Here is a 22,902-nt window from a genome sequence, read left to right as displayed (position 1 = left end):
ACCGGATAGGACATTGGAATCGTTCCTGTCTTGCTAAACGGGGCTCGTAAATTGTCGATTAAGACGGTACACATTTGAACGACAAAAGCCCTTGCGTCAGAAACGACCGCCGCGGCAGAGGCCGGTGCTACAAATTTCATAATTAATTTTATTATCGAAGCCATTGCTCGCACGTCGACTTAAAGTGAGATTTGCGATCCAAAGCCACCGCCGCCGTCCGCTTTATCATTAAACGTTCACGATACTTCGCCCGCGCTCCGATTTCATAATGTCCTTTAATGTTCTGTAATTTTTGCTGAATAAAAGGATGCGCCAGAAAGAGTTTGGACACGGCATACGGAGCGGCTCTGTCAAAAGCCATCATTGTAATAGAGTTTTCTTTCTCGACCGCTGCGCGGTTATAAAAGCTAACTTATTTTTCAAAGGAAAGTAATGAGAATTTAACTCAGCGGAAAACGGTCGACGGGGCCCGCGTTTTGTGAGCGGCGATGGAGAGAAAACATTTTTTACGTTATTCGCGAGGTTGAACGTCGCTGCGATAGTCCTGGCAGAGAGCACCCCCACAAAGGCGGCCGCGTCGCGCCACACCGCGTCGCGCCGCCCGCCGTCGCTCCCGCCTCGCTCTCTATTATAAGCTTAACGCCGAATAGAAACGGCTTTAATGCAACTTTATACCCACCACGGGTAGAGGGGTTCAAAGGGAATTATAGTTCGCGTCCCTAATTAACATGAAATTAGAGCTTAAAAGTTATTAAAATAAATATTTAAACTAAAATAAAAATAGGTTGTGTAAACAAACACAAATTAGTTTAATATAGATAAAGATTTTAACCACGATTTTTGATGAAATCCGTAGATAATACGCGCGTGTTAATCTTAATTTAGACATAATAAGCGGTACATAGGAGGGTCGCAACCAAAGAGACCTTTAACTTCGTTAACGCCATATACGTTGACAGTATTGTAACCGCGAATGGTGTTCAGGAAAAACGTGACTTTCTTCAACCCGGCTCACTGTTTATTGTTACTTACTAAAGCGAACGCAGTAGCGACTTTAATCCGGTCTATTACTTTCCAACATTTAAAAGCTCTTATAAAACAAGAGAGTCTGAATCGGATTGATCTTAGAGAAGCTATCGTAAAACGTAAAGCGGGTTTGCGCGTTTCAAAATGAGAGAAATATGTGCATACATTGAGTGCATCAGCTGCACAAAAAGGCACAATCTCGCCAAGATAGGATAACAAGATAACAAGCGTAGAGCGGCGGACTAAGACGGATAAAAACAAGACACGGAGCCTACTCGCAGACGTGTACCTTGTTTACTTAAACGAGGCCCACATTAAGTGCCTCCGGAGTAGACGCCGCACATCTCCGGTTCGCCGTGGTGCCCTACGATACATTTTAATCACATACATGTATAACTTTCAGATAAACATTACTTGTAATCAATATACATTAAGTTAAAACACTTAAGTGTTAACGGTACTTGGCTTTAGCGCACTTCTAAATTGAACAGAGTTTAAAAGAAAGAATTCACATTATTATTTTTGTATTATACATAAATGTGTTACCTTAGTGCACGTATTGTAAGGGATGTTTTACCTGGAACAGACGCAAAAATATATTAATACATATTTTTAAAGATTTTTTTTTAATAATGCAAATTTAATCAGATTGTCTTATAACATTAAACTTAATAAAATAAAACCTTTAATGTCAATATTTTACAAAAAAAAACAATGAAGTTCAGCTCAGTACAATGTATTCAACTCACGTTATCAAAAGACTTCAACGCGTATTTATCGATTTGCTTTTAAAATCTATGAACGACTCAGAATGAGTTCACACATAACATTTTCATATTAAAGTCACGTATAACCATCTTATTATCATGTAACTTGCTTCCAAATATATCTAAAGCGAATGCTTGAGGAATATATGTAATTTAAATAACATTTCGAGTAACAAATCTGCATCTTGATATCACAATCGCTGACAGATTTTGCTTGACATTCAAATCTTATCTGAAATGTTAGCCACTTGTCACCATTATACGAACATGTAACTGTTTTAATGTCAAAACTATGTAAATTTGTTTTAAATCAGCCTATACCGGATGTGAGGAATGTGCAAACAGGTCGGTTGTAAGTTACCGCCTAAGTAACCGATGTTTTATTCAAGGCATGGGTTAAATGTTTATCTATTGTTATCAGTATGAAACGATCGTGTCATTACACACGTAGCCTGCCCACGGCCGTGCGGTTGATGACAGAGATGCTTCAACAGACTGCTTTAAAGCGGAAGCTTACAGCGGTTTGCGCAAATGTATTGGTAGGACATATTCACGTATAGAAGTAGATTTCTATTTTTCGTTTCTCTTAACAAATCTGTTACATTATTTATCAGTAAAAAAATGTCTTCTCTAAATTACAAATTTCAACGCCAATCTACAGCACGCAATAATTTTTAGTATGTGTCACAACTGTACCAACATTTTAACTATCCATTCGAGTTTCGAGTGAATTCAAATAAATAATATCCCATGATTATATGTCACCAAGAACCATTACCGCTGGCTCTTTTATAAACTTTAAAAGTTTGTGTCATAAAAATCGGCCCACTCGCCTGAAGATCTGATGTGTGTATGAGAACTTGCGGCACGTCATACAAAAATGTCTGTTACTCATTTCGGTGTGAACTTCCTTGTTTTGAAGAACTTGTTATCTTAATGTAACACTCGTAACGTGTCAGGCATACACGTGGCTTTTACGTCACAGTTACGGAACAACGCTTTTATCACTCCAAAACATGCTACATATAAAACACCGGCATCCATTAACAGCTCGAATAAAACGTACTTTAACAACCGTCTACGTAATTATTCATTCAATTCTGATGATACCCTATACACCTGTGAAAGTAAACATGAAATCTCACGAATATTGTTAATACAACGAAAAGTGCCGAACAATCGCTCGTCAAACATTAACAACTCTTGACATAATAGAAACAGAGGAGTGCAGTAATCAACTCTAATAAGAAGGTGAGAAGGCGAAGCGTATTTATTACTTTAATGGAATATCAGCAATTAGGGCTACAGATAGAATCAGTAGCGCTGACAAGGTGCAAACGAGAGTGGTTCGACCGGATACGTAGGGTCGGCCCCCGAACTAGTTGCGTTTCACATCGAAAATGTTTATAGATAGACGCGATTGTAGACAGTCAACCCTTTAGGTAAAGACTATAGTAGCATGTACTACTACGACACAAAATACTAGCTTTGCTGGCGACTGTAACAAAATAAAACAATGCCGCCGATGAATTACCATAGAGAATGAGCGGAACGGACGGATTAAGTGAAATACAATCAAACAAGGAGGCGTACGTGCCGGGAATTTCAAATAGATAAAGAGAAAGAGTTCCCGATTGGGTGACTAAATGTACGGGAAAATTATTAGTCTCCATTTATGTGCATTCTCATTTGCAAGTTACATAAATGCTTTTTAAGTAAGATTTCCTTTTAAATCGCATAACACCTTGATTGCGAAAAGTCGGTTTGTGAGTTCCTCTCAATTGTTTATTAGAATTATGTTTGTGTAGAATGTTCTTGTACAAAAAGTATACAAAATTAGGACGAATCAAGTCGGCGTCTAGCGTGTGAGTAATTCTAACGTCAAATTGTATATTAGACGCTGACAATCAGGAAGAGTGTTACCTGCCGGCGCCGCCGACACCGCTCAACTTCGCTGACTCAGCAGGGCTCGCCGCACTCCCGCGCTTCCAGCCATTACCGCGCAACTTATCATTACGAAGCCGTCGCGCGCGCACTTCGCACTACCAAAAACACCAGTCATCCGTCCAATTCTGACCAATTAACGAGCCAACTGCAATTTGTAGGCACAAAAAGCCATCCGTGACGAGATGTCGATATTACGTGTCCTTGTTAACTACTGTGAGTTTTTATTTTTTGTAGAAATTCTAGCGATTCTATTAGATGTCAGTAACCTCGTGCGACCCTTCCAGCTATTTAGAACTAAATAACAATACACCTATTTGGTAGTAACAAGCTTAATTTGTATAAGTGATTATTTTGTGCGAAAACTTCAAATTCTTTCCAAGCACTTAAAAACAAAAAAAGACGTATGGCATCCATCATCGAAGTTATTATCGAATGTCGTTGACTTTTGTAGCCGCAAAAATAATTTAAGAACGTATTATTATTTAAATTGGAAACCAAAATTTTAAAAATGACAAAGATGAGTCCACTATTCTTACTCGTGGTCCTATTATACCTGATTGTTTTTAATATAAGCTTGTAAGATTTTTTGCCTTCAGTTTAGCGTGTAATCCCTAAAGGTAATTACGAAAACTAATACCGTGCCATACAATGGATTAGGTATATAATTAACATTGAATTTTCTGGGATTCCGGTAATTTACTTAAACCTACCAATTTTCGAGCGCTTTTTGCGTAAATAATAGAATTTGTACAAAAAATGCTCGCGCTTGCAAATAAAACATTCAAGATCCAAATCAAACAAGAATTTACAAAAAAAAATGTTCACAGGCGTGACCTAATTGCCTGAAATATTTATCTAGCAGCCGAGGTTACGACCATCTGTTATTACTAGATGTATCGTAAATCTTTTGACAGCATCTTTTATGTTGAGAGCGGCCTCCGAAGACGTCAGCTGACAACCAACCGAATATTATTCATTGTGCTGTCATCATATTAACTGACAGTACACAAAATAATCTGCTATTCATTTAATATTCATACATACAATTACTTGCAAAAAGATGCCATTACGACAATACCATCATCTCAAACATCCGACGTTAAACACAATTAATTTAATTCACACACCAACTGCGAGGTCTCTACATTAGATCGGAGATATAATAGCTATTTTCACTTAATTCCATTGCTTACATTTTACACGGCATTTGAGTGGTGAACCGTAGAGCGTTAGAATGCCACGAACTCTATTATATTTTCATCTAAATGTAGTGAAAATGAGCTTGTGAACGAATTCTCTGCATAATAACAAGCTGCTCACTCGAAAGGCAAAGCGCATAGTTTTAAAGCAGCGAGTAGAGTGCTTGTTAATTGATAGGTGCCGCGACTGTCGACGAATGAGATGTCGGTTACGGGGCGCGAGGGGCGCGAAGCATTCAATTTGCTCTAAATCAGCGCTGGAAACGCACGCCGGGCCGCAATTAAAAGCCAGTCGAACACAAGGCTGCAGGATATAATCTGCGTCAACACTCACAATGACCGTCCAATTTCAAAATATAATTCTACGCGTCCATAAAACGAAACTGGTAACGAGCAACGCCCAAATTAACGGGCTGCCGTGAAGCCAACCTTTAATTACTTTATTTGAATTTACATTCAGTTACCAATTTACCAACTGTTCCCTAAACTAACAGTATCACTTTTATCAGTTTATAAATGGTGTATGGATTAACTATAATATCTTAATATATAGATACTGTTTCCTGTGGATATAAATGCATTGAAATGATTTTTTAATTTAATCGGGATAAAATTATAAATGTAATATATTTTTATAGAGGATATCAATTCAAATAAAATTTTCGATTAAATTATTTAACAGTTACGGCCCTGAATACGTTATTTACTGACATAATGCCCAGTTTCCTTCTTAGACTCCACTAAGCCCCAACGCTACATGAACACTTCTCAAGATTCGACTCGTCAACATTTCCAATAATAACATATATAGTATAATAATAAAGCTTAATTAGCAGTAAACACTGCATTGAATACAATAAGGATACGCGAGATGGAAGCCGCCGGTTTGCATTAACAACGCGAGGTGATAACAGACAATAGATAGAGTCGAAGTGTAGAGACAATTGGAAGCGCTGCAGCGTCAAATGAGATGTTCCCTCAACAGCCAATCTCCCAGTTCAATTTGCTCTAAATCAAAGACACGGGCGCCCCGCCGCGCGACTGTATGCAATTATATTACTCGTAATTTTGCACGCATAATTATAAACGCTATCAGATGACAATGCGAACGATACTGTGTTTATCCTAGGGGTTAATTAATCTAACAGCGGTTTGGTATTGTGATTCAATTATCGGATAAGAAATTTTTGTGACTTAGGAATACAATTAAATGATTTACTGGTTATTAATTTCCTATATAGTAACACACAAGTATGAAATTATTAATTTTATAAAGTGCTGCTGCGATATAGGCGGAAATTAATGTTTTAAGTACTATATCCATACATGGGGTTTATATGTGATTCACGGAAATAATTTCCCGTAGGTACAGCAATAAATTTAATAGTAACATTACAGTTTAATTGAAAGGAAAAAAAAAGATATTTTATACTGAGGACTTATATTTTAAAACTAAACTGTTTTAATAAACAAAAAAGTACAGAAGTTCAATTAAAGTTCAATTCAGTCAGGTATTGAGCTTTAGAACAAATCCATACAAAAGGAAAAACAAAATTGTTGAGAATAAGTTTGTAGCTACCTGTACTACTTAACGTCGAGCATAACAACGAAGTTTACTTTGTCCGATAGTTTCAAATAAAGAAAAAACACTACAACTGTGAGTTTACGACTGTACTAATTGTAGTCCATTAAAATTTATTTGATTTTTTATTACAACTCTAACGGTCTGATCCGTACGTAAGACATTTTGAATTTAGATGTTATTCTTATATTTATCATGTAATTATTAGTGTATTCCTCGAAGTTGTGTTCCTTAGATGTAATTTTTCTATGTTTTTGGCATCCGCATTTAATGTTGACACATTCAAGAAAAAAAAAGAGCTATTGTTTCAAGTACGATCTTTAAGTCGGGAAACGTAGCGCTAACACAATTATACGCGTATATTTGAGATATTTCTCAAAGCCCTAAGTAAAAGGCCTTACAAAAAGGAATAAAAGATAAACCAGATGTATAGCGAATCACATTTCTTTAGAGGAAGTCTTGTGGTGGGGTAATATTTAATTATCCCGTGGCGGAAACGCTAGGCGGGGTCGCGTTGACCCCACCCGCAAACAAAATGGCCGCTGACGTTACAATTACATTCCTTTATCAAGTCGCGGAAGTCGCCACTTTAATATTTAAAAGTTGAAAAGGCTAAAGGCTGCAGTTCCCTTTACAATAGAATTACGAACTTTAGTTACAAAAATATCAAGACTGACTAATAACATAAATGTCATACAATTACGAGTTGCAATGAGCCAACAAAGCAAAATCAACAACCGTCACAATTAGATTAATAAACGCTTCATAAACTTAAAAAGCTTCGTCGAGGTTGTGTGACATGCTCTTATTAAAACTTCAAGTTGACTTCAAAATAAACTTGCATATTTTATGTATTCATTAAAAATGAACTCTATTTGGCTTTCACTTAAGATTTAATTCAGCTTGAATTTGAGGTCTGTCGGAGCTTGATATTTGTAAGGCCGATACTCATCCTAAGTTGGCGTGAAATCGCAAACCACCGCAAATGTGCCACTGATGCTGTCCACCGTTTAGCTCCATGCAGACGCTCAACTACAACGCATTGACATTCATAATTACATTTGTAACTAGTCGTGCGAACTGTTTGCTTTGAAATAAACAGTCTTTATGACATGATGACACTTTTGATTTTAAAACTTTTAGAGGCACTACAAATGGTTCCGAGTTTTTTTATACACACTACAAATCAGTTACTCTGCCATATCAAAACAACCAATATTATTTCTGTGTTAAAAAATACCTTAAAACCTTAACCAACGTTCGTAAGCCGGTGAGCCAGTTGGTTAATTAATCACAAGGTAATAACAATTATACGCTCTATACGTGCATGCAATTTGTGCAAATATTAAAATAAAACGATACATTCAAATACGTTTAAAGAAATTCGTAATTTGTCCAATTACTTGTAAGCTCACAAATAAAAAGTACATTTTTATGACCTCTAGAATAAAAATGAAATGAATCTTTCCAATAACTATGCGATAGAAATAGGCGAATAAAATAAAATTTCACTGCAAAATAACACACCGCAACGGTAAGCGGTACGTTGATATCTTTTGTATACTCGTTAAATTTAATTGTTGAGAACGAATGCGCGCACAAAACCGAGTATAGAACGTTTAGACGTCCAAAAATATATTTCATCACATCTACAACTATCAGACATTAATTAAGATACCGAATAATAATTACGTGAAGAAACTCCTGGAACGAAATGAAATGTGATTAAAAACGCAATAAAAATTCGAGAACAAAAAACTCGTCATAAATAACCTGAAAGCAAACTTTACCTTTCCGACAAAGCAGTTATTTAAATGGACAACGTTCTCATAAAATGGCAATAATTTATACATGTACTAAATAAATAACTCGACGGTTAAAGAGTGAACATTTCGTATCAATCTTAATTAATACACGCGCTGAAGACGAAGAGTGAATAAATGGGTGTATTAAAGAGCGCATGAGATATTTAATTATTGTCGATTTCGATCAATGCAGCCAGCACTTGCGTGACATGGACAAAAGGGACAATCTTAAAAGAAGCTGACTTCTGAATACTGTTGCGCACAAAAGTGCTCAAATAAATGTGTATTTATGTTTCAAATAAATAATTGAATAATTCAATGTCTCATGTTTGTGAATAACATAGTAGAAGCGAGCTGTAAAACTTGCAGATTATCTAACTTATAGATTTAGGTTTATTACAAGTCTTATTTTGCATGTGAAGACATATGTGTCTTTACTGATAAAATTTTGAAGTTAATTACACAGTTATCTTCCCTAGATTTCAAAGCTACCGATGAAGATAAGTAATATTATTTCATAGGGTAAGTTCCAAAGGTTTCAATTAATTGAACTCAATTAATAATCTTTAAAATAGATCAAATATGTTGGATTTATGTTCAAATGACTTTAGGTCGCACCAGTACGATGGCGGTCTACACTTATGCGCGGGCGCCTCCCGCGGTCCGATTAAATGCTCGAGCGGTTTGTGTAATGAAGCGAGATAAATCAACGGCGTCACACGCACCCGCTTCCGTGACTCATGACCTTACCAGTGCAGTTTGTCATTTCATTTGCAGTCAATTGAATCAAGTAATTCTGAGCGTTAGTGTACACGCTCTTGTCTTCTTACAATGTTGGAAAAAGTACTATCATCATCGCTATACTTACAGCCAGTTAGAATATTAAAGCTTTATTGATTGATGGTAAGATATACCTGCGCTTACACATCGCTTTCGTGTCTACACATCGGCAGCAAATCTGCATTCTATCGTATAAAGTTTTGAGCTGATCATTCTTGGCCAACAAAATCTGATTTTGGAGCCCTTCAAATCTATAGTGCAAGAGGATCAAAATGCATCATGTCTTCAGTCTAAACGCCTCTTGGTCCAACAACCACTCATTGATTTTTAATATCCTTGCCCAAAAATCACCCTATACCAACCATAAGGCGAAGCGAAATTAGTGAGTGATAAAATTTCGGAAAGAAAATTCCATTCTGTTTTCAAATTTATGTCATACTAGTTTTTATGTTCAACGCCATCCGCTAAGTTAAATTCTACTGACGCATACCACAGAGGCAAAAAGTATTATACCGGGAATGGTCTTATGCAAGACATGCTTTAGATATTTTAGCCATATACGACACTTTACATAGGAATAATTAACAATCAGTGCGAACTTAGATGAACATACCTTACGATATTTGTTCTAAATTACGACTAATTGGAAAACACTCAATAGCCATAAACGTCGAATACAATATTACACAGCGTGTTACACATTATTAGCTTTAGATCAGTATTAACTACAAAATCAATACACAAATATTGAACACTGATTTATAGTTTCTATTAAAACATCAATGTTGCAGACACCAGACCAATCTAAGCCGTCGCAATTAAAGTAACAACTGTGACGTCATCACCAATTCCGCTCCTATTACATATATTATATTATACTTCAAAATCGTTAATAGCAATACCAACGGTATTATATACGAGCACTAATTTATTCAAAACGGCCACCTTCAGAATTTAAAATGAAATTAGATCCCATCTAATAAAATGCACTTTTCATTGGTCATGATACAAAAAGCTTTCAACAGATATGACAGTTAATAAAACATAACAAGGTTGCTCTAAAAAGACAGGAAACTTGTTAATAAATAATTAAATTATAATTAGAATGAAAATTTACGAGCGTCAAACCAGCGAGAGAGAAACTGGATAGAGAGTTAGTTGTAGTGAAAGTACTACAAGCTTTGCAAATACTACAGAGCTCTATCACAACTAAGAAAACACCGTACTTGGGTTAAATATCACGATACTCACGATCAATAAAGACATCGGAGTTTTCTTGAACACTCAAACTTTTTGAATATTTAATTGGAATGCTTACCTCGGGGGCTGGTTTGACACAGGACAGAGAATGGTGGACGTACTTAAGGAAAGCATTTAATCAGCAGATTAACCATAAAAATAAATTGTATTATTTTATTTATTGAACTTAGGATGATAGCCTTGAAAAAAAAAACATAGACATTTGAAGATACTGGTAGTTTCTGACAGTGCTTTGTTTATTAATTCCTAGTATTTCTATAACATCGCAACACATGTATTTTCTTGCCTTTTTAGAAGCTTGCTTGCTCGAGTTAACATCTCACTGACATTTAAACAGGTTTCTATTCATCAGAATTCAGGTCCTACATTTTTTTGTTTTAAAAGACTTACTAGAACAACTGTTATGTGTCGTGTTTAAGGCTCGATAATGCATTTCTTTAATTAACCTTATTTGTATGAAACGGTATCATTGTAGGTATTAAGAGAAACTTTGAATGTTATTTGATTATCTTGTATTTTTTATTAATAGTCAAACAATGTAGGTACCTTAAGGACGGACCTAGGTAAAGGAAGGCGTTATCAATCCAATTTAAAAAGTGACGCAAATAAAGTTTATAAATATGCCATCGTAACCTTTAACGAAGCTCAAATGCCTTCCTGAAATATTTGGCAAACATATACAAATTGTTGACGTAAATATTCTTCGTTTAATTACAATATTAATTCACATAATTAACAATAATCTAAATGTTGATTTAAATTCAAAAGCAACAAATTTTAAAACGTAATTTAAGATTAAGTACGTAGCCCTCCAACGTTTTAAGTAGAAACAATAAATTCATCGACACTAATTGGTGGTTTTCTCCCATTTATCAGCTCATTACATCACAGTAGCGCGAATAAAATAAAATATGTGTGCGGAGCGGTCCGTGCGCCGTGGGCAGATCATTCGCATGCGATAAGCGTCGGTCAGGCACATCGTAAATTCAAAGAGCAGGCCCTGCCGAACTACAGACCTGATTGTGAGCCTTAATCAGTTGTGTGCCTACTCGCAGCTTCAGCTAACGCACGAGGTAGGCACAATCGAGTACTAGAATAAAAAAACCCGTTACAAGAAAATACAAATAAAAGAACAATAGGTAACATTACGCCAAATCAAATTGAGTAGATTAAGAGTAGAGGCTCCAAATTTTTTATTTAAGTAGAATTCAGTTAAAAAATAAATCATAGATGTAATTACAATAACTTAACCTATATTTATACGAAGAAACTCATGAACCAGTGACCTCTTATAGACATACCAACTTGTAATAAATATATAGCTTATTAGTCTTATTGCATAAGCACATTCCAAGCTGTTGTGTTCCAAATACGAATGTTTGGAAATGGATCCACAGTACGACTACAAATCCGAATTTATTCGAGCGGCTACGCTTTGAAGACGGCTACTGCGTTGCATGCATGCAGATGAGCGAACAACGTTTAATCGTTTAATGGAGACTGCATTAATGTATCAGATCGAATGTTTATTTTTATTCAAGAAAATAAAATTACTCTTGCAACTGAGACAACGGATATTATTATTCAAAATCTGCGTGCGCATATTAGCTCTCACGCATTTCTATAAATGGGAATCTCGACATTATACCTAACATCCAACAATATTCGATTATTCTTGCAAATAAATCAACAATACAAGCGCTAACGTACCGAAACATAGTTATTGAAATTGTAAACACAACAGATGCAAGCTCGGTGCTCGTGACTTGTGCACCACTGAACTTTAAAATCGAAAACATTGTTTCGAAAATTAATCGATATTAAAGCCACGGTATCGATAGCATTTACAAAGCATGCACGCGTGCGGCAGAAGCATTGGCAACACAAACATCGCCCCACAATTCCATTATAACATTCTACCGCACGAGAAAATAAAAGGTCTCAAATTTACATAGCACGAGTGACCCGATCCGCAGCACTAGACGGAAATTCACAAAATTCGCGACGTCTCTTTTCAACGTGCCGCTGCTTTTAGCGATATGAGAAGAGAAAGAGCAAAGGAAATCGATGTTGCGGTTCAAGCACATGAGTAAAATGTCATGCAGAACAAAATCCAATTTCATTTTCAAACATTGGTTATGCGCGTGAGTTACAATGCTCGTGCATGTAGAAACCCATAGTTTTGAACATATAGTAGCTGCAAAACGCTGCATTCAATAAAAGTATCAAATAACTTACGTGTTGGTTTAATAGAACGTCCTGCCTCAACAGTCACATTCAACTTTAGTATTTAGATAGAATGGAAATATAAATTGTCAATAAAACCCATAAGCTGGTGTCGCAACTCTAATAGAATCTGGAGCAAACGTAATGTAAATGTAAATTTTACTGTACTCCAAGGCTTAGATCAAGCATTGGCACTGACTATAGATCAAACTTTAAGATAATTGAGTTCGTTGTGTACGTTGTACAACAAAACCTATGTACTAGAAATAATAAGAATAACTGAAGATAGAGAACAATTAATCAGTTTTTTTTGCTAATCAGATAATTGTAAGTAAATAGTAGACCTTTAACCTAATACATTTAAGACCTATAACTTCATTAAATTAAAATCAGGATTTGATCTAGTCTCATTCATAGCTAATTTTAACACAATTCCTTTCTCTATAGAAGCAAAATTATTCGAAATCATAATTGTTGAGAAAACTGATAATACAGATTAACGAAAGCATCGCTCCATGACGTAACCTACTAAAAGGGTAGTAGAACGACAAAGCAGACAATGTTATCTGAACGTCAATCTATCGATCACGCAATTACCTATAGGTAAGTGTTGTGCAAATGCACGCGATATTTTAGCGGCCATTAACCGGTCCACGTAACACATAACCATGGCAATTAGTACATAGACCGGTGAGCGACAGCGTGCCTAAACCGATTATATCCAGCTTTATCGCGAGATCGCCGGCGCACTGCTCCAACAATACACGTGAACAGATTCCTGCGCCATGACCGACACGCAGAACAAACCAGATCAACTAACTGCACGACTAACAACGCCTTTTCGACGATTTTCAACCGGACACTTGCGAAAGATATCTAGGTACTTGCTTATCAATGCGCGTTTCTGCAACTGGTATTATACCCCACCATTCTGTAATCATAATTCTTGTAAAACATGACAGCGTACCACAGCAGCATAAACAAAATACTGACAAAGATTGATTGGGGACTAACAGTTACCAAACAAATAATATCTGAGTAAACAAGGTACCCTTCGGAACTTGGTAAGCGGAAGGCTTTGCTAACGGCAATATTTTACCGGCACCCTCGTCGTGCAAGCGAAAATTGCATTAACATTTTTTGACAGTCACTAGTCATGACGAGGACGTTTAGTCTCAGCGCTGACAGTGAAAAATTACGACTCGCAGGTCGGCGTAAGCAGTGCGATCGCTCGATAGTTCCTAATGTATCGCTGTCAATCGCATGTTTTGACGTACAGAATCACTCCTTTCTATCTGAGAGCCGACGCAACTTCCACTGGCGGAAGATTAGCCAAGTCATCACAGGTAATAGAAAGCGTCATTGCTCTACAATTTCGCAAATAAAATTACTTCTGACATTTTCTTCAATTTATACTTGAAGCTAGTAAACCAAATGCTCCATCGGTGACTTTTGAAACCTCTTGCTAACTGTTGCTTACAACATCTAAGTCAGTTAAAGATAGAAAGTTTACGTAAACCCCATGAATAGACACATAAAATACCGCACTTTAAACCTTAGCGAACCGCCCTACATGCAAATCAAGTCACGGTTCGACCTAAATTACTACTTGAGTACTTCTGACTGTGACTGAGTCAGTGAAACACAGTAATGAGGCAAATTATGCTCATCAGACAACGACACCACCACAATTATATAGCAAATGATGCCAAATCTAAATTTTTGAGACAAACATCTCTATTATAAACAGATTTGGCGATGACGAACCCATAATATCAACATAAGCGTTGCTTAAACAAAACGGCTCACGTAATTACACGAAACCGTTTCCAGAGTTTATGATACAGCGTGTACCTAATCGTGTAATCAAAAAAAAAATACAATTTCAACAAACTTGTAAAGCTCTTAGAAACTATTTCGGTAATTTGGAACCACAAATGATTCAATGGCACTTTATTTAGATTACTTTACCCAGATTCTTACAAAATAGTTATAAACTTAAAAAATAGTAATGTTGTTTATACATATGACAGAATTTTGTTTTAAACGGCTTGACTAAGACTACATAACATGTTTTATAGGTTTTTACCTTGAAACGACTGATTTCCAGTGAAATTTAATGCTTCAATTCTGCGAGTAAGTCGGGCCTCTTAGGAAAACAAACATTATGGTATACTTGTTTATGCGGCATATCTGTACTTATCAAATTATTCGTATACAAACCACATAACAAAACAATTAACAACTTCGTATTTTGTAACTCCTCCACCAAATATTTCATTGAAAAAGTCGTAACACATAAGTCATTACAGTTATTCCATCTCCTAACTAGCATTGCTTATTTTATACGACGACATGGTATAAATAACAACAGTGTGGTTGTATATATTGGTACAATTATTCGTGTGTTGAACAAGCCCGTAGGCTGTACGACAACGCGACGCGACGACGGCGCTCTCACGCAAATGCCAACGTTATGAAACCGCTACGAGGTTGAAGTACTATACCCAAGCACCATTACTCATAGACCCATGCAGTTTCACTCGGTCTCCTTTTTTGAACTTAATTTGTTGAAGCAGTAGAGGTCGTCTTAAAGTGGCAGCGGTAAGAGTATTGTTATATTACCGGCATTACGTTCCCCAAGAGCGGTCTATGTGTCACAGCTCGCTCCAGTTTTGTGGACATGCTAGCATTGCCGTGGGAAGTGGTTGCGGACAGTAATTGCGCTCTATGCCATCAAATATTTTGAATTAAGATATCACTTCAACAATGCGACAACTTGATGTTATTTATTACTGCCTAAGTTGACGTTAGCTAAAATAATATATTTCGAATTTAATTTAATTTCTAAGAGAATTAAGTGAGTCAGAATCTGAAACCAGAGAACGTCCGCAAAATTGGTAAATTTGACTTAAATCGATATAGTCATAAATAACAATCATAAAATAGTTTAGCAAATCGATTTCAAGTATACCTACAGTAAATGCCTGAGTAGGGTATAATTTATCATCATTTACTGTTCAAGCAATTTAAATAGTTGAGCTAGTAAAATTACTCAGTGTTTCAGTGTGCGGTCTAGATATTCAATCAGCGTCGGCTTTGTCAACCGATACTTGGAGGTGCGCGTGCGCAAATCAATTTGCTCGCGATCTCGATAGCGTGAGATAGTCAATCTCTAACGAGCTACCGACCAGCCAACTATCTACTCACCACTTACTTTAAGCTTGGCCACTTTAACGTTAAAATGTAATCCCTGCCTTCTCACGTGTGGAAAATATTGTTATCAGATGCCTGTTGTGTGAAATATGAACAAAAAATAACCTACAACACAATAGTTTTTGTTAAAAGCTTCTTAGCCCAGTTAAACATTTATGCGGCACAGACCTAATTTAATCTAATATGAAGCTTTTATGTAAAGACACCTGTTTTTTTAAGAAAACTTGAGATTATTATTTTCCGTCACAAACAAACCTTTAATGAACAACAAGTAATAATACCTTAAGAGCATGAAGTGCAACCCCTTTAAACACTAATAATTAGTAGATCTGTAGCGCATATTTTCTACTTTCCATTTCAATAAGTTAACCGGCATTGGCATTCAAAATGCTTTATCGCCCATTACGATAAAGCAGGAGTATTTTTCCTAAGTCTTTAAAGCTTGGCATAATTATGGGATTCGATTATCTGAAAATGTCATAGATAATAAATTTCCTTTGAGAATCTAAACGTGAAGGGCTACAGTTGCCAGTCACTTTCATTTCTCGCGTGAACAGAATCAGTTCTGCCGGCGTTGGCGCCTTAATCGTTATGACTTACACAATTTCAGAACCCCAAGGCTTGCCAATATGGATATATTTAAATAATATCCTAATAACAATAATTCATACAGTTGACACTGTTTTCAGATAGCATGAGTGATTAAGTAATGTTTGAGTACTTAATAAATCACAGAATATGACGCAATGTCTGCTACCACAAATATTTCCAGTCCTAAATATGTAGTAAGCATAAAAATAGGCACAAGAACTTGATAATAAAGAGATGGATACGTTGGATGTGTAATCATCCAAGAAAAATGCGGCGTCACAATGAAGGACAAACTGTATGAAGAAACTCAAGAAAGTGATGGTTCTTTTCACACATAATCTGTTTACGGCTGAAATACAAAATTATCTCGCAAACATATGAAGTTTGCCGGCGGGCAATCAATCATAACGACTGAAGGGGCACGGAAAGCCGCAGACGCGAGAACCGACTGAAGGCACTCTTATGAAAGCAACGAATAATATAGCACGAATCAATCATAGATTTCGCGACGATCCATCATAAATTTTCATTGAAAAAATAACCATGTTATTATAATTCGATGGGTTTTCAGAATATCTTGTGATTAGCATTTAGCTTGGCATAAGTATCAAAATTATTTGCAATAGGTACGAGTACATGCTGGCAGTAAAGAATTTACGATTATGGCAAGACTTTCTAAATTGAAACAGTAAAATCAAGTCGTTAACGGCATTCATTTACTTTGCAATAAAATTAAGATAATGATTCTAAAATAATTGTGCACAGGTGCGGTACAGTAGCAATAAGCGATCTCACATAAGATTGAGCCTTTCGCCAGCGTGTCTTCACGAATCGGCCAATTCGATCTTGCTTCCGCGAAGAGCGGCAGCTATTCCAAACCAGTCAACGCACGACAAGTGCACAAAGGGCGTCGGGACGTGGCATTGTAAAGTGGCTTTAAGTAGGCACAACTTCCTCCTCGAGTAGTGTCGATACCTGGGACGGAGCGGAGGTCGGCACCCGCTGAATCTGCGATTCACTTATGCAGGTAACAAACTAAAGGGTTAGCTTCAATATCCACTCAATTTATGTGCATATGCTCACCAAATCGGTAAACGTTTAGATTTATAAATTACTTACATAGTGTCATTTTGCAGAAAGGAATAAATAAGTCAAAACAGAACCTCCATAACACCATCGATCGGGGCTTCAACAAATCAAAAACTTCTTTTATTATTTTACGTAAAAGAAAAACCTTGTTTAACATGCTGCGATACAAAGATTGAATATATAGTGCATCTAAAGAAGGAGAGGTGTAGACACATTCCAGATCCTTATCTGTGAAACTATTCAAGGTAAAAAGTCAGTGATTTCAGTGCAGCTGGTCCTAGCTACACTAATTTAACTCGGTTAGCTAATTTATCCGCTATTTAGTCGGCGGTAAACGTGAGATCCATATCGCGTATTCTGAAGTTTAAACTCGAGAAGCGCGCACCGTATTCGCGGCCGACCCCTCGGATTACATATACGAGAGACAATTTACGTACTACACTTAATTATTTAATTTATTAAGATAAGATCCAGTCTTTTAAAATCGCTTTAGCCAGCAGGGATTAAATCGTTTGTAGATACATGTACATACATGTATCTTTATTGTATAGAGCTGTCTTGAATTTTCAAACAGAATTACGTTCGCGTATACGCGCTTCCACAACTACTGTAAAAGGTGACTGTAGGCCCTCAGATCATTCTTTCTTACATGTAAAGACTTACAAATAAGACTACGTCCAAACGAAGTGTATTTTGGTATCATGACTCATATATTCAGTGTTTCAATTAACAAACATTATGTATTAGCATATATTGTAAGGCAACAGACTGTAATTAATGTCTAAGTGAGTCACCGAAAGCTGTACTGTACATTCTGCATGAATGACGTGTGCGTATATATAATATGTATCTACATAGGCCTAAGTACTGAAGTACAAGGTTTTTGTTAATATATGACCTCCATTGTGAAGAGAGCTTTCGGGTTTCGCGTCTCGTGTATAATAAATATTTTAGGCACTGTAGATATTAATCTATGCCTGTCTTCGCTACACGAGCCCAAATGTAAAATAAGATATTACAAAAATTTGTTTTGATAAAATTAAGCGACCAAACATTTAATTAAGTGCATAACATAGCATCGAGATTCTGAAAACTGATACATGCTTACGAATTAAAATAAATTAAATCTCAATAATCAAGAAACAGCAGCGGCCGTAACTCTATTCAAAATTCACAGATATACTGTAACCATAAGAGGAAGTCACGGGTGTAATCGTTGCCATCTCAGCGGGCAGTTGTGGTGCTGGTTGCGGGAACATTTAAATTATCGTGAAGTTAGATCCGCGCGCCCATAATCACACCGTTCATTTGTAAGCTAGCCAGCTAACAGTACAGTGCAGCCCAACGAAAGTATCGCCATCAGATACCAAGGGACGTTCAAGTTCAATATTATTCAGAACTGAGAAAAACAATCGTGGCTCGTTAAATTGCGATAGCGAGTACGCGATTGTCCGCATCGAGTTCCTTACCTTATACTCCTATCTATTGAATTCTGTACACAGTGAAGTATACAAGACAGCCTATTCACATTATAGTGTCTTGATAAAGCACCAGTTTGTTTAAAATACGATCAAAGCACAAAGATTCGATCAAACGTAAACGAAAACACGAACGTCAAACGAGCAGTCCTAATTACGATTGAAGTTGGAGCAGCCACTAAAAAGACCTTTACCGTCAATGTATCAATCTGAGGAGGTTGATAGGCCAGAGCGATCAAACCATGCTAATGAGGCCGACCGGTTAAAAGGGACAATTGCTTGCCAGCAACTGTGAAGCTATCTTTTAGACATTTAAAGGCTGTATTTCTTACGCTCCTACGTAGACGGGAATAAGAATGTTGTTAGACGTTGATTAATCGCTTTCTAACTCCAAACAGGGTTAAGAAATTGTGCTACTGTGTAGTGAATTCAAATTGAAAATGTAAATGTCGGCCTAAATAACAAAGTAGTTGTAGGTTCCTATCAGTACCAAACTGAAGGATCATTACATTGTTTAATGAAGTGAAGATACTACAAATCGTTTAAGTTAGATAGTTCATTTGTCGCTAACGTTAATTTCCTGCTTATAAACTTTAAACAAACAGACGGCTCTATGTCGTGAATGTCTAGAAGTTGCGCAAAGCAATTACTGCGACATTTGGCGCCGACTTACAATGACTGAAATCGAACTAAATGTTACTATGTATGCAATGACTTAAGATTACAATCTTAATTTGATTGCAGAAGACTTATTATGGAGATACAATTTCGGTGTTGCAATCTTTAATAAACAAGAAAACTAAAGGCAAAGTAAACCTAGTTATATTTAACATATTGTACGAACTATTGATACGTTTTGACTGAGTTACAAACAACACATTGAAAAAATAAAACAAAAGAGTAAAACGAACAACTACTAAAAGATAATACAAGCTCATCGATTCGATAAATCTATTGCTACCACTATCTAGGCAGAGCATACAAATACGAAATTGATTGCTTCGTGTGGCGAGTGACATTTCAGTATCTCTGAAGAGGCGAGCGCGAGGTGTGTGCGGGGAGCGGGGGCGGGCTTCACACTGACATTTGAATAGGTCTGTCTCGGCATGTACCGGCACCCACCGACGGCCAACGAAAGGCGACAATGTTCACCGAACACAGAACAACATTCCCATTGAAAAGAAAATTTACTTTTATTCAAAGGTTGACAATAGTGCACCTTATTTTTCAACATTTCTGGTTTTTTAAAGTTCCGTTCAAGATATTTTAAAATTCTATAGAAATAAGAAAACCAACTGGTTTATTTTACAATGAATGTTTTGTTGTCCGGCCAAAAGAACTATAAAACTGTCAATACGGTATCTGACTACGTTTTATTAGCAAGATAGACTGTACTACTACGATTTGTGCAGGGACCGTGCAATAAATTGGCACTTATACACTGATAATGTATCTTTTCTAGAATTAATTTTATAACTGTTGATTGTACATTGATGGTGAATATAAGGTTTGCTTTAGGTGTGTAATTCTAATGTCCTCGATTCATTACAGCGACGTGAGCTCACATAGCGCAACACATTTCAAACAATAAATGCGTCATAACGCTTCTGCATTAGATTATCTGAACGCGATACGTGTCCTGAAATAATGTTATAGCTGTGCGTCTCGGCTCCGGGATACGTGCTGATAAAATGTACTGAAATGGCAGAAACCATTATTTATGTAACATCGTTATAAAAAGTTTATAACACCAGGCTTTCAGATTTGTTCCAACTACGAAATACTTTCATTACGTTTCATAGCTTTAGGTACATAGAATCATCGAAGCGTTATGTGAAAGAATAAGTCTTTCGTGTCATGAGGATCTATTATGTACCTATTTTTTGCGTGAAAGCGTAACAAACAAACTTACATGCACATTTAAAATACCTTAGACTTTATTATTTGGGTGCATCGACCTATGTAAATATAAGTGGCAAAACCATTTTGTCTACTCACTTGCAGTTTCGGGATTCCTAGACGCTATGTGAGAACTCCGCCAAGTAAAGTTTCCTGCGAATTGTTTGTATATATTTGTATAAGAAATGAGGAGCCAAACAGGAAATATAAAGCTTTTTTCAGCTGAATACCAAGTATCCTCTTGTTGATAATATTCATTCAGATGTTAGATTAACAGAAAAACCTTGTGTGTATGTCAATGCCAACGTAAATGAGAAAATATTGGAGGTACTGAGTCTGTTCGGTTAGGTAAGACTATTGAAATAAATTTCTTATGTGTAGTTTTCCTTACATGAGATGTAAGGTTGGTTTTTACTTAGAGATGTATTATGTATTTTCATTATGAACTTTTCTGTTGAAGTAAAAAGTTCTAACAAATTTACATTGCTGATAAGGCTAGAGCTAAGAATCTTTTATGCACTTTAATCGAAAATAATGGTTACTATTTATCAGATTTGCTTCTATCCTTATCAGTACTAATATATAAATGTGAAAGTAATGTTTGCTACGCTTTCACGCAAAAACTACACAACCGATCATCATGACACTTTGTACACATACTCTTGGATGTATTAGAAGTATAATAGAATACTTTTTATTAAGAAAACAAGATGTTATTTTTTTAAGACAAATTCAGAAACTGTTTAACCAAGATTCAGTAATGAATTCCAACCCTGAGTACTGTAATGCTGTTGCACTGCTTTACCGATGGTCACGTCAATATCCAATCATGAACAAACGCACGCGGACGAAGTCGCGGGTAACAGCTAGTTTTAATATATAAAAAAGAGTAAACTTACACTGTTAATTTTCTAAAGTAATATTTTTTCAACCTTTCACTTCAATTCAATGCATCTCAGTGCCATAAGCGTTTAAAAAAGTGTCGACGCGTGTGTAGGTAACACATGGTACGACACATGCGTACCTTATGATCAGCATAAGAACTTAATAAAAAGTTTAATCAAAAACTAGTAATGGTATGTGCGCGTACAATATGCTAGGAAAATGATACGTAGACACGTGGCGTAATAAAAAATATAAAACAGAAGTTTAATCTAGCCATGGAATTTGCTTAAGTGTAGAGGTAGTAAAGGAGAGTTTTTAAATTAGTTAAAATTTTGAATATTATGTATTAAATGCCAGCCAAAATCGAGTGAAAATGAGGCTAAATAAAGAAAAGCAGTTTTAGATTCAAAACTGTAAAATAAATGAGTATTTTGACACATAGTCACATACGCAAAACAAGCACTAAACCAACTAAAATTCCTGATTAGAATGCCACCGCAATGTCTCCAAAAATCAACTTAAACTAAATGAGCTTAACAGACACTAGGCAACTAATTAATCTCAGTCATGGAAGCGTGTTACTAAGCACGCATCAAGGCGATACACTAATCCGTTTCATCAAAGACGTTACATTAAGGTGCTCTTACAACTAGACATAGCATGAAGTAGGTAAACGTAATTACTGCATGCTAACTTGCCGCCCTCGACCAATTAAAAACAATCTAGAAACGCGCCAACATTCATGAATGCTTCGACTAATTCATTGTCGTAACGGAAGCGTATCGGCAATAAACATGCAAATACTCGTGGCGATACACGGGTTCTCCCGCGGGTCCCGGTACCGGCGAGGCCAGGGGGTCGCATTCACCACCTGCACCGCTAATTGCCGCGCCTCCTAGCTGTAAACAGTTACACCTCTACAAAGACTGCGTACACACCGGCCTTACAAACAACGTATTCCGAAGCCGTATGTGATAAACCTGCTGATTGGAATTACGGATGCAGAAAGGGATAAAACATGCTAATCTAAAAGTTTCAAGAAATTTACTCCATTGACTATAAGCTAAATTAACAGTAATAAAATGCATGCACGTGTTCATCTGTAAAATCATAAAATGGGTAAGCAACGACAAAAGATAAGATATCTGTATC

At 36.4% G+C, this 22,902-nt stretch overlaps 1 protein-coding gene across 4 annotated transcripts in view; it reads right to left on the bottom strand.

Moving 5' to 3' along the window:
- Positions 1–22,902, bottom strand: part of LOC113497903 (lysine-specific histone demethylase 1A-like) — a 232,819-nt gene that overhangs the window by 164,174 nt on the left and 45,743 nt on the right. Inside the window, exon 11 of one of the 4 annotated variants that reach the window (XM_026877706.1) lies at positions 1,520–1,603. The exons of the other annotated variants lie outside the window; for them this stretch is intronic. Within the exon in view, the coding sequence (XP_026733507.1) occupies positions 1,569–1,603 (35 nt within the window). The 3' untranslated portion in view covers positions 1,520–1,568. Of the gene's footprint in view, positions 1–1,519; positions 1,604–22,902 lie in introns of those variants that run through there. 4 annotated transcript variants of the gene reach the window in all.

This window comes from Trichoplusia ni, chromosome 10, assembly GCF_003590095.1.
Source record: "Trichoplusia ni isolate ovarian cell line Hi5 chromosome 10, tn1, whole genome shotgun sequence".
Taxonomy (NCBI): Eukaryota; Metazoa; Arthropoda; class Insecta; order Lepidoptera; family Noctuidae; genus Trichoplusia; species Trichoplusia ni.
This window is presented reverse-complemented; position numbering and strand designations above follow the sequence as displayed.